General features: G+C 49.3%; 1 protein-coding gene across 1 annotated transcript in view; it reads right to left on the bottom strand.

Moving 5' to 3' along the window:
- Positions 1-12,413, bottom strand: part of KSR2 (kinase suppressor of ras 2) — a 288,342-nt gene that overhangs the window by 78,022 nt on the left and 197,907 nt on the right. Inside the window, 2 exon segments of the mRNA XM_030583327.1 lie at positions 4,189-4,556; positions 6,762-6,810. Coding sequence (XP_030439187.1) covers positions 4,189-4,556; positions 6,762-6,810 — 417 coding nt within the window.

Genomic DNA, 12,413 nt, shown 5'->3' with positions numbered 1-12,413 from the left:
CCCCAGTTGATGATCTCCTCCAGCCCACAGACTAATCTGGCTGGGCCTCTGTGTGCCATCTGACACCATGGACCACCAAACTTTCTGTCCAGACCAATAGAGGAGGCAGAGTGAACAGAAATGCCCTAGCAATGACACAGAGTTTCCTCTCCGACTGAACCCATCATGAAAAACTGTTCCAGCCCTTGCAAGTCCTCCCCATGCAGGGTCCCTTGAGGCTCAGATCCTCCCTTGCCCTTCCCAATGTCTGCATGAACCCATGAGGAACGGCAGTCAGAGAGCAAGGGATGAAGTGTCAGGAGCTTGCAGATGAAAGCCAGTTCTCCTAAGCTTTGTGACTGCCCTCGGTCATTCAGATTTATTCCTTAACAAGCCCCACTCCTGTGTCATGTGACGCCACTCATTCCATAGCCAGGGCCTCCCTAAGCCAGAGCCTGGAGAGGAACCCGATATGGAGAGGAACGGGCAGGAGAACAGAGAAGTCTGGAAGCAATGGAGGAAATAATGGATGTGTTACAAATATGATTAAATCTAGGATTTGATTGAAAATTCATTGGGATTCATCTGTGAATCTTCCTCCCCCCTCAGACGCCCACGCCTTCCCAAACTAGCCAGCCCAGTCATAATAAAGGACATTTACAGAGTCCATAACGCAAGGGCACTGGAGCACTCCACCATCCAGTACCATTACAAGCAGCAGAAAACAAAAAAATGGTTCCAACTGTGATTTAAAAACCAGCCGTACAGACCAATTCAGCCTCGTTTGTACACAGAGTAAAGTCAGTTCCAGAAGCATTCAGTGCTGGCAGACATGAGGGACATCAGCTCTATTTAGGGCAATCCAATAAAGCTGTACTTTGACCTTAAAAAGGACTGAAAACATATGGGAAACAGCAGATCGGAAAGCTCTCCAGACCCAATATTAATGCATCAAGCTACCACAGTGCACATATTTATTTTGTCAAGATGTCAAAAATGGCACCTTGCTGGGATTACATAAAAAGGCATTAGGACAGAAAATGGTTTGTAGCTAGAAAAATATTGCACGAGTCCTGATATGAAATGGAACCTAAATGCTGTGCAAATACACATCCAAAGGGCTTCATTCAACAGTATTTGTATCAAAGGGACAACGGACACAAGCCGCACCCACCAGTGATTGGAACAGCCGATTCCATGCAATGTAACACAGCAACATGGCTTTGGACACTACAGAAATGGATCAGTCTGGTTTTTTAATTTTTGACTGAGTACTCGCTAACGGGTCAGAGAGCTGAAATCCATTAACTTCACTGCCAGGGTTTATGAGGATTATTCCAGGGGGAAAAAAAAGGGCATTTACTTCTCATGTCCCAAAAATTGATTTTTATACCATCTGTGGATTAAACTCACCCCTCCTTTCATCACCTGCCACTGGGGAAAGAGACAACTTCCCCCAACTAAATTAGAGATGTCATTAGAACCAACTCAACAACTTCTGGGGCTTTTTCTGTTTCTGCAACTCTCTGTATCTTGAACGGCAGCACATGCTCCTTCGAGCTGCCCCTCTGACTTCCCAGTAAGTGCTGCATTGCAGGTAAGTCCCCCCGGTGCAGAGTGCCAACCGAAGGACTAGGCATTGCATCAGTCCTCCATCAGCCCTATTTTGAGGGGGTCCAATGGGCCATAAGTGCTGCATGGCCTTGGGGCTGGCTCACTGCATACATCCAGCATCAGGAAGGGCTGAAAAAAATCCACCCCTCAGCAATCCACAGTGACAACTCCAGGTGGGAGACATCAAGGAGGACCACAGAGGCCCCTCGCCTGCCTGAGTCTCCTCCTTGGCATCTAGAACTGGAGGCCTCTCTAGGATCAGATGGAAACCACAGACATTTGAGATCTAGGCTATCCTCCAAGGGCCAGAGCGGGACTGTTCCCTACAGTAAGTTGTTTAATCTGTGGTGTCCCAAGCAATTGGGCTCTGAATACTTCCCTTGGGAGAGGAGTCTAAAGTCTCACTTTGAAAAACCTATACCTAATATTCACTCCAAGTTTTTCCCCTCTGTTGTACCCTGCTTCAGTTGTACCTCCCCTGCTCTTTGGATTGCCCTGAAGAATTCTTCTCTTCCTCTTCCCTGGGAAATACTCAAGCCACCTGAAAACCATGTCTTAAAAAGATAGAATGCAAATGACAACTTAATTCAACAGAGCAAGAGCAGCAATTGATAACAGTAGTACTGGCACATGTGATACAGTGTCTGCCTCTCCTGGCGTTACATTAGGTGCAGCACACTAAGTGAGCCAGCAAGAACCCCTTCTCCCCAGTGCCTGACTATTCAATTGAACTGGGATCAGTCAATCTGGGAATGGGCCATTTCAAGGGAGATCGGGAAAGAGATGATGAAATATTTCACGGCTAATGGCTCTGTGAAGCTTTCCAATGTCAGCGCATTTTGAAATTCTGGGGGTTTGAAATTCTGCCAAGAGAAGTCTGGAAATGTAGCCTCCCCTTACAGGAACTTTTCAATGATAATTTAGCCTGTGGAAAGATTTGATGCTGAAGCCCCGAGTGCTGACTGCTAACAGAGCAGCCTTGTAGAGCTTGTCACATGATGGAAGTCATTCAATAAGAAGACAAATTCTTTAATCTTGTTGCACAGTGAGATTAGGTGACCATTGAGTAAGGGGTAGGAGAGGAAAGTGAACAACTTGGACCAGGTTTTCAGAGGCAGAATCCTTTCGAGCAGGTGCCTATTACAGGTGCATCCATTCTTGTGCCCTCATTTTTTTGCAGCTGTGGGCAGGGGAAATGAGCACAGGGTTGGGAGTCAGGAGGTCCTGAGTTCTAATCCAGACTCTGCTACTGACTTCTTGTATGGTTTTGTGCACATTACTTCACCTCCATGCCTCAGTTCTCCCATCTGCTATATGGGAACAATATGCACAGACCTATTTCTTGGGGACATTGTGAGGATTCGTTGGTTAACATCTGTACGGTTATATATATAAATACATTATTATTGTATAGAGACTGGCTATCACCTGCCTCTCTGCTAGGGTGAAGAAACTGATCCAGTTTAGGCAGCAATAACTGTGTAACTGCCCACTCATGTCATAACTTGACCATTGACCATGTAAATATTGGTTAAATATTATAGGGTGATTATTTTCCCTGTTCCTAAGTTGGACCCTTTCCGTGATGGCTCGCACTGTATTACAGGGGAACCCAGATACACAGTATTTGCTAGCTTTCAATGTCATTACTTAGGGCCCTGTCACATGCTCCTGAGGCAAGGCCCTCAGGAGATGGCCCAGGAAACTCTGCCATGTTCACTATTAAAAATTGCTGTCTACTGCTCCCCATGGGGGTGCGGGTGACCTTCAAATCCAGCAGACCCTTGAAATCAGATGCTTGCAAATATTTCCCAGCACCAGCAAAGCACCAAGTTATCTGTGGAACCTGTAGGCAGTCTGTTGTCCTTACACAGTGGCAAACCACCACGTATTCAACTAGCTTACATAATTAGACCCATTCCCAGCAGAGAGGCACCATTCGCATGCTAGTTTTCAGAAATTGTCATCACTTGGCTTCACACACCAGACAAGCGGAAAGCGTAGCCATTCCATCAATTGCATTTAGAGATCTACGCTGACACATTCACACCCAAAGCGTGTGATGTCCCTCCTAGTTCAAGCCGACAGCACTTCTCGCTCATGACCAAATTCAAAAGCCTTTACAAGGTGCTAATCAGCATAATCTATACTAGGCATTTCAGTTGTCCAAGGAGAGTCAGCTGTAGCTGCCTCTAGAGGAACCTACAGACAGCTGTAACATACCAATGGCTGGCTCCTTGTTTCAGTTACATCAGCCAGAGTTAAGCCATCAACTCCAGCACAGGCAGGACTGATCCCTAGATCTTTGGTTCCTGAAGAAGAGAGGCATGTGTCCCTGAGGATGCTTGAGCCTCCAGATCCTCTAGTCTCAGACCTCACAGCCACATATACAGGTTCTAAGAGCCCAGGCCTCTCTCTGGTGTGCCAAAGTGTCATCTCCAGCAGCTCAGCCTGGAGAAGGCAATACCCTGTGTTACAGGGCAAAGATATCCCAGCTCCTCACTATGACTGCCCTGGCTACCACACAGCTTTGACGGCCTGCCCCGCATGGATTCACGACAGCTGCCCAGCTTAGTGGCAGAGCCCACAGCTTACCTTGTGATGATGGCGAGGTGGGGAGGGCTCATGCAGGCCCCCATGAACAGCACCACGTTCTCGTGCCGCGTCTGCCTGTAGGCCATCACCTCCCGCTTGAAGGCCTTCAGCTGGTCCTCATTGTCCCTCTCGATGTCGATGAGGCGTATGGCCACTTCGCCGTGCCAGCGCCCATGGAACACCTGGCCAAAGCGCCCTTTGCCAATCAGCTCTCCAATCTCCAGCTGCTCGAAGGGGATGTCCCACTCCTGGAGAAAGATGCTGGTCTGGCTGGCCTTGCGTGGGAAATGGCGAGCAGAGAGGAGGGAGAGGTTCATCTCCTCAAAGTCGTCCTCAGACTCTTCAGCCTCGTCGTTCCCCTCCTCGTTCTGCGGGGAGACAAGTGGGGTGTTTGCCTGAGGGGGGTCAGCCAGAGCCATTCTCACAGCGTCTGTGCATGCAGGGAGCAGGGGTGGGAAGGGAACATGTGCTTCCACTAAACCAGGTGGAGTGGTTCCCAGCGATGCACCCATCATGGCCACAAGCCAACCCACTCCCTCCCATGATTGCTTTTTGCCAGCACACGTGTTTCTAAGAATCCATGCACAGTCAAAGCCACATCCTGGGAATGCCCTAATCCCCACCTCTCCCCTCCCCCGATTCTTCCTCCTCCTCTGGTTAGGTGGCAGATGGAGGATTTGGAAGAGACCACTCCATCAAGGCAGTCTATTAACCAGATGGCAGGGGAGCTTGGAGAGGAGGTGCCAAGACTTTGCTGAGAAGGGGATTAGCTAGTATTGTAGCAGTGCTGCTTGGAGGCTGCTTGAGAGTGAGACCAAGAGTGAGGGGCTTGGGGATTAGGATTAATAGGGGACACAAGCAGAGGCTAGGAAAGTTGGATTGCATGAAAACCTGCCAGAGCTCCAGTCTCTAGCATTTCTTCAGACATGGAGAGAAACCTGCCAGGTGCACATGGCGAGCACCAGAAAGTTTGCTAGCGATTGCCTGGATCTAGCCAGACTGTGCTTTGGGGCATTAGAAGGGGGAAATGAAACATTTGTTTGCAGTGAGTTGCCATGGAAACTTGCAGACCAAATGCTCAAAGCAAGAGGTTGAAATGCAACACCTTATTTTCTTGGATAGCTTTTCTGACACCAGCACTGGAGCCTGCAAAGCTCAGCCTTGCCTCGCTAAGATTCCCCACTACTACTGCAGTGTCCAGAGGGCTGTAGACTGAAACTCCCTCAGAACTATCCTGAGTTTGTTTCTTCATGAAATATCTTAGCAAGTTTTCTGTAAATTTGAGAATCTAATCCCTTACACCCACACACAAAATACAGATATTTCCATACAGACTGCACTGAAATATAAATACATTATTGGACAAAATTCTGCTCTTGTTTATACTGGTGCAAACAGCCTTCAACAGAGTTGCAACAGTGTAAACAGGAGCAGAATTTGGACCCTATTAAAAAAAATCCCTCAGAAGAGCGGTAAGTGGAAGGTCAGACAGACACACACTATTAGGATAGACACATACTTGAGCTGATCAAATATGATTCACGGGTGAATTTTGCCATTGTTCATTGCTAATTCAAATAATTTTTCACTGCATTCAGTGCGCCCTGGCAGATAGACACATTATTGTGATGGACAGATAGACTTGGAGATAGCCATGAAGGGACTTTGCTACTGCAGTTACTTTTAGACATTCAGGTATCGCAGTGATCTACAACCCTACGATAGACAGACAAATTCAAAGATTTACAAATTATCAGGGAAAACTAGAGAGATTTAGGCCAGAGTGTATCTATGTTATTTTACTAATTTCTGTTGTCGCTGTGACACATTTGGGGTCTGATCGTCTGCTCTGTTGCACTGATGTAGCACCATAGAAGTGAATGGAGTTACATGGCATAAAAGTCATGCAAGTGAGACAAGAATCAGGCCCTTTCGCTTTCAGGATGAGATTTTTGGAAGTGCCTAAGTGACTTCAGAGCACACGTAACATTGAAAGTCAGTGGAGCCTGTGCTCCTAAATCGCTTAGAGCCTTAGGATGGTTTTTCACATGTGCCTGTTATATCTATGCTCTGCACCTGGTCTGAGCAGACACCCACCATCCTGGTATCGGTTATCAAAAGCTTAAAAGTCTGCGTTGATCCCCTTATACCCTGCCTCCCTCTGAGCTACTGGGGATAGCAGGGCAGCAATGCCCCCTCCAACCTAGTTCTCTGTTTGTTCCCACTGCTTTTCAGCAGTGGTAATTCCACTAAAGCCAGCATAAGTTGGAGTAGAATCAGATCCATCCATTAATTCAATTGCAGGCCAGTTCACAGTGCAGATGCAAATTTTATGCCAGCTTCAGTGCAATGCACTCTGAGATGTATATAATATAACGGTCCATTATGTACAATGCTGAGGCCAGCCAGCTCCATATAACTGCCTCTGAGAAGAGAGATAGATCATAAAGGGGGCAAGATGCCAACGCATTAGGCCGTGGCAGGGTCTTGTTTTAACGAAGTTCAGGTTGTAAACTATTCCTTTCATTCTTCAACGGAATAAAAAGCCTGAAGAAGCATTGCATGTCTCTTACCTCGGAGGTTGGCTCCACTTCAATTTGAAGCAATGGATTTCCTTCAAGGCTGTTAAAAATAAAACAAATTAATTTGCCACCACGTGCACAGAAAGTTCCCTACGTTCTGTGCCCGGACACTGCACAGCAGCACCAGGACATGGCTGTAAGCTCCTGCTTCCCTCCAGTTCAGCCTCCCCCAAGATAAAAGAAAACAGCGTGTAGGAACCTTGGGCTTGCTACACGCCTTGTTGACATGCTAATTTCAGAGACAGGTCTGAATGGCCCCCACTCTCCTCCCCTAGTTAAGAAAATTCAAACCCCAAATCTGTGGCTTGAACCCATCACCAGTTAATGTAACAAGGGGATCTGAGGATCAAAGGATGCCCTGGTCCTAGGAAGGCAGGAAAGTGCATAGTTCTCTCTAGCACATGTGCTGGAAGATGAAGCCGCAGGTAACCCCATCTATTTGGCATAAAAGAAAAGAGGAATTTTTTTGACTGTCATAATTTTAGAACTTCTGGGTCACAAAAAAGAGAGTATTGTAAAGAGTTCCTCCACCAGCTCCCCATTGCACCTGGCAAGCAGGGCTTGGAAACAGAGATAGCCTTTATAGTGCTGGATGTAATTATGATGTCACTATGGTGCCTCAGATAGGCTGCGAGTCTGACATCCTTAAGGACACTGGCTCCGTAGGGCCCTGATCTTGCAAAGGCCAGCCTTTGCTCACAGGAGTAGCCCCACAGAGCTACCAGAACCACTGAGGTGAGTCAAGTTCCTCACATGCATTAGTGCTTGCAGGACTGGAGCACAGAAGAGTCCACGGTGCTGCAAAATAACTATTGAGCTAGTTTTACTCTGCCCTTACACCAGGAACTCGAGGGAGTTTTCCTGAATAAGGACACAACAAACACTGATTAGGAGCCTTGGGGTCTTGCCCAGGAACAGTATTTTATCAGCTTTTTGGAGCGGGGATGGTACTTTTGTTCTGTGCTTGGACAGCACCTAGCGCACGGGGATCCTGGTGCATGCCTGAGGTGCTACCACAGTGTCAATAGCAATCAATAGGGATTCACAGTAAGGCATTCACAAAGCAGTATTAGCAGTAATAGCATGGTTAGTTTGTAGTACCAAAGGATGACAGTACTGAAAGGGGATACAACAGAGCTTGCTCGTAGGAAAGCAAGGGCTCACTTAGCTTAGCCCAGGCCCCATAGGCATTCACATGCCATAGCCCTGCCTGTCCTCCTTAGTGTAATTGCTATTAGAGTATCAGAGACCATTACAATATTGGTTTCTGCGAACCGCTGTAATGCACTGCTCGGTTTAGGCTGAATTATGTGCAGCTGCCGATTCAATCTTTCACCTGTCTGTTAACGTCAGGCCTTGTCTACACTGGCAAGCTTCTACTCCCGAGGCGCACACACTGCCAAGCAGCTTAATGCGCAGAAACTGTGCAGTTGCAGTGCTTTAAAAAAACCCACCCTGACGAGAGGCGTACAGCTTTCTGCGCTGGGGCGACAGCGCCACAGTGCCAGTGTAGACAGCCTGGTCGATTATAGTGCTGCGATAGGCCTCCAGGAGATATCCCACAATGCCTGTTCTCGCCTCTCTGGTCATTGGTTTGAACTCTACTGCCCTGCCCTCAGGTGACCAATTGTCATCCACACTCCTTAAATTCCTTGGGAATTTTGAAAGTCTCCTTCCTGTTTGCTCGGTGACGTGTGCAGTGGTCTCAGCGCATATTTCCAGGTGGCCATGCCTGCTCCACACAGCAGGCGATCCCTCGCTTGGAGCAATGCCAAGCTGCTGGACCTCATCAGCATTTGGGGAGAGGAGGCTGTCCAGCCCTAGCTGTGCTCCAGCTCTAGAAATTATGATACCTATGGACAGATTTCACGATGCATGACAGAAAGGGGCCATGACCAGGACACACTGCAGTGCAGGGGCAAAGTGAGGGAGCTCCGGAACGCCTACCACAAGGCAGGGGAGGCAAACCACTGCTTCGGTGCTGTGTCCATGAGCTGCTGGTTCTACAAAGAGCTGGACACGATACTTGGTGGTGACCCCACCTCCACTGCGAAGGCCACTGTGGATACTTCGGTGGCTCGCGTGAGAGTCGAGAGTGGACCGAGCCAGGAGGAGGAAATCTTGGACAAGGATGTGGAGGGGGAGGGGGCCCAGCGGCAGGGGACTACTTGGAGGTCAGAGATGCATGCAGCCAGAGCTCTTCTCTACCCCGGAGGAGGCTAGTCAGTCACAGATCTTGGCGAAGTGCAAACAGAAGAGGAGGCTGCTGGTAAGTGGCTTTGATTTGGGGAATTGCTGAAGCGAGTTGTTGGGGGCAGGAGGGTTGCAGAAAGCAGGCTTGTGTCTGTGTGATGCGCGTACCACCACATGCCTAGTCTGAGCGGCGGAACAGGCTGTTGATTGATTCCCTCACTTCAAGGGAATCTGCCTCAGAGATCTCCAGGAAACTCTCATGGAGATACTGGGCAAGCCGCTGCCGCGGGTTCTTTGGCAGAGCTGCTTTGTTTCTTGCCCCATTAACAGTTACTTTCCCGTGCCACTCTGCCGTCACGGGGGGAGGGGACCACTGCTGCACACAGCCGAGCACATAAGGGCCAGGGCGGAAGCCGCAGGCTTGGAGAAGACCCTCCTTTGATTCCCTGCTCAGCCTCAGCAGTGAGATACCTTCCATAACGAACAGTCTGTGGAAAATGTGGGGACCGTAATCATTATAAGCCCCTCCCCACCGCCCCGCAGTGCTGGGTACACTGTGCCCAGTGTACAGTATGGTCCTGGAACACTGATTTCCCCTACCCCTGCGGCTACTCACAATTCTGGGGGTCTTGTGGCTCATGTGTGCTTGCCTGGGGTCAGCCAGTTAATGGCAGGTATGTAACCAGTGGCTGTGTTTTAAATCAGTGGCCTGTGTGGTGCAAACAACACTGCTTCTGTGAAATGTTGCATTTTGGCTTCACAGATGAGACCTTGGGAGCCCAGCCTCCCTCTTTGTTATCGCCGGCCGAACGGCTGCTCAGAATTAGAAAGTGACCACGAAAAACTAAAGAGGACTTTCTGTGTGATATCATGTGCACTCTGTAGCCGAAACACAGGAATTGAAGGAGTGGCGGAACAGTGAGAAGAGGGACTGAAAGGAGAATATGGCATGCCAAACAAAGCCACAGAGTGACTCTTAAACATTATGAAGTGCCAAAGTGGACATGCTTCAGGTGCTACTAGCGCTGCAAACCAGCAGCTTTGCACCTGCCCACCCTGCAGCCACTACCACAAAACTCTTTCCCATGCGCCCCCCAGACACTGCCAACACACTCTTATCAACTCCTGGCTTCAGTCTGTACCCGCGGCATTCCACTCCTACCGTCACAGTCCAGCCCTGTGAACTCCCAGTACCCACTGCACTCAACACCCCTCCCTCTGCAGTTTAGCCCTGCTGATGTACAGTACCCACTGCACTATACTCCAAAGGAGAAGGTTGGATATGATGCCTGGACATACACAAATCTTTAACCATCCTGGGACTCCACCTCCTTCTGGGACCCTTCCCCTTCCCCCATCCCCCTCAGTGTTGATGTGGTTTTTTGTTTGTCACTCTCCTCCGATTGTTGTTTTTAATAAAATAATTATTTTGTTTTGAAAGCAATCTTTATTCCATTAATTGAAAGCAAACAGAGCCCTGCAAAGCAACAGGCAATATTCTTACACCTTCACAGTGCATCATCTGCACCAATCACAATCACCTCCTAACATTACAAGCACTGCACTCCCGAGCATAGCAACAAATATTAGTGGCTTTCAGCTTCAAGTTGCTGCCTCAAGGCATCCCTGATTCTTATGGCCCCACACTGCACCCCTCTAATAGCCCTGGTGTCTGGCTGTTCAAATTCAGCCTCCAGGCGCTGAGCCTCAGTGGTCCATCCCTGAGTGAAGCTTTCATCCTTCCCTTCACAAATATTATGGCGCATACAGCACATGGCTATAAGCATAGAAATATTGTCATCGGCCAGGTCCAGCCTCCCATATAGGCAGCGCCAGCGGGCCTTTAAACCACCAAAAGTAATTCTGCACTTGCTTAGCCTGTTGTTGAATTGCTCCTTGCTGCTGTCAAGCAAAGGTGCTGACTTCTGCTTGTGCCAGTGGGTGATCGACCCTCACTCTGCCCCTGGCCCCGCCCTGACTCCACCCCTGCCCCTCCCCTCCCAACCCCTTCACCAAAGTCCCTGCCCCAACTCCTCCCCTTCTCTGCCCCATTCCGACTCCTTCCCCAAATCCCCACCTCAGCCCCACCTCTTCCCCACCTCCTCCCCTGAGCATGCCACGTTCCCGCTCCTCCCCCCTCCCTCCTGGAGCTTGCTATATACTATATACCGCCAAACAGCTGTTTGATGGCGCTGGGAGGTAGGTGGAGAAATGGGGACACGGTGCACTCAGGGGAGGAGGAAGAGGTGGAAATGAGATAGGATGGGGGGCAGGGAGGGGAGCTTGGCTTCTGGTGGGTGCAGAGCATCCACTAATTTTTCCCCATGGGTGTTCTAGCCCCAGAGCACCCATGGAGTCAGCACCTATGCTGTCAAGGTGCCCCATGTATGACTTCATAAGCCACAGCATTAAGGGGTAAGCAAGGTCTCCCAGGATCACAACGGGCATTTTGACTTCCCCTACGGTAATCTTCTAGTCTGGGAAGAAAGTCCCTGCTTGCAGTTTCCTGAACAGACCAGTGTTCTGAAAGATGCGTGCTTCATGCACTTTTCCAGACCAGCCTGCGTTAATGTCCGTAAAATGCCCACGGTGATCCACAAGCACCCGGAGAACCATTGAGAAATACCCCTTCCAATTAATGTACTTGGTGGCTAGATGGTCGGGTGCCAGAATTGGAATATGCGTGCCATCTATCGCCCCTCTGCAGTTAGGGAAGCCCATTTGTGCAAAGCCATTCACAATGTCACGCATGTTACCCAGAGTAGGATGCGATTAATGGCCCTGCACACTTCCATCAACACAAGTCCAAGACTTTCCCACTCCGAACTGGTTAGCGACCGATCGGTAGCAGTCTGGAGTAGCCAACTTCCATCATGCAATCACCATGTGCTTCTCCAATGGCAGGGCAGCTCTCATTCTTGTGGCCCTGCACCTCAGGGCTGGGGCAAGCTCATCACACAGTCCCATGAATGTGGCTTTCCTCATCCAAAAGTTCTGCAGCCACTGCTCGTCATCCCAGACATGCCTCATGATGTGATCCCACCACTCAGTGCTTATTTCACAAGCCCAAAAGCGGAGTTCCACTGTGGTCAGCACCTCCATGCATGCCCCAAGCAATCTCGTGTCATAGCTACTACACATGGCGAGATCAATGTCACACTCCTCTTGCCTTTGTAGTTTAAGGAATAACTTCACTGCCACTCGTGACATGTTAGAGCGAGCAGCATATTGGTCAACGGTGCGGGATCCATTCCTGCAGACCAAAGAGGCAGAGCGCGCAGTACACAAACGGTTGAAAGATGGCACCAAATGCGGACAGAAGCACAGGGATTGCTGGGACGTGAAGTAATGCATCATGGGGCATTGGGACAGGACCCAGGATGCCCCGCAACCCCTTCTGCCTTCCCACAACTCTTTGTGGCATAAGAGGAAGAGATGCTCTGTGGGATA

The sequence above is a fragment of the Gopherus evgoodei genome, chromosome 13, assembly GCF_007399415.2.
Source record: "Gopherus evgoodei ecotype Sinaloan lineage chromosome 13, rGopEvg1_v1.p, whole genome shotgun sequence".
Classification (NCBI taxonomy): domain Eukaryota; kingdom Metazoa; phylum Chordata; order Testudines; family Testudinidae; genus Gopherus; species Gopherus evgoodei.
Note: the sequence above shows the minus strand (reverse complement) of the source record. Positions and strands in the feature narration are given on the sequence as shown.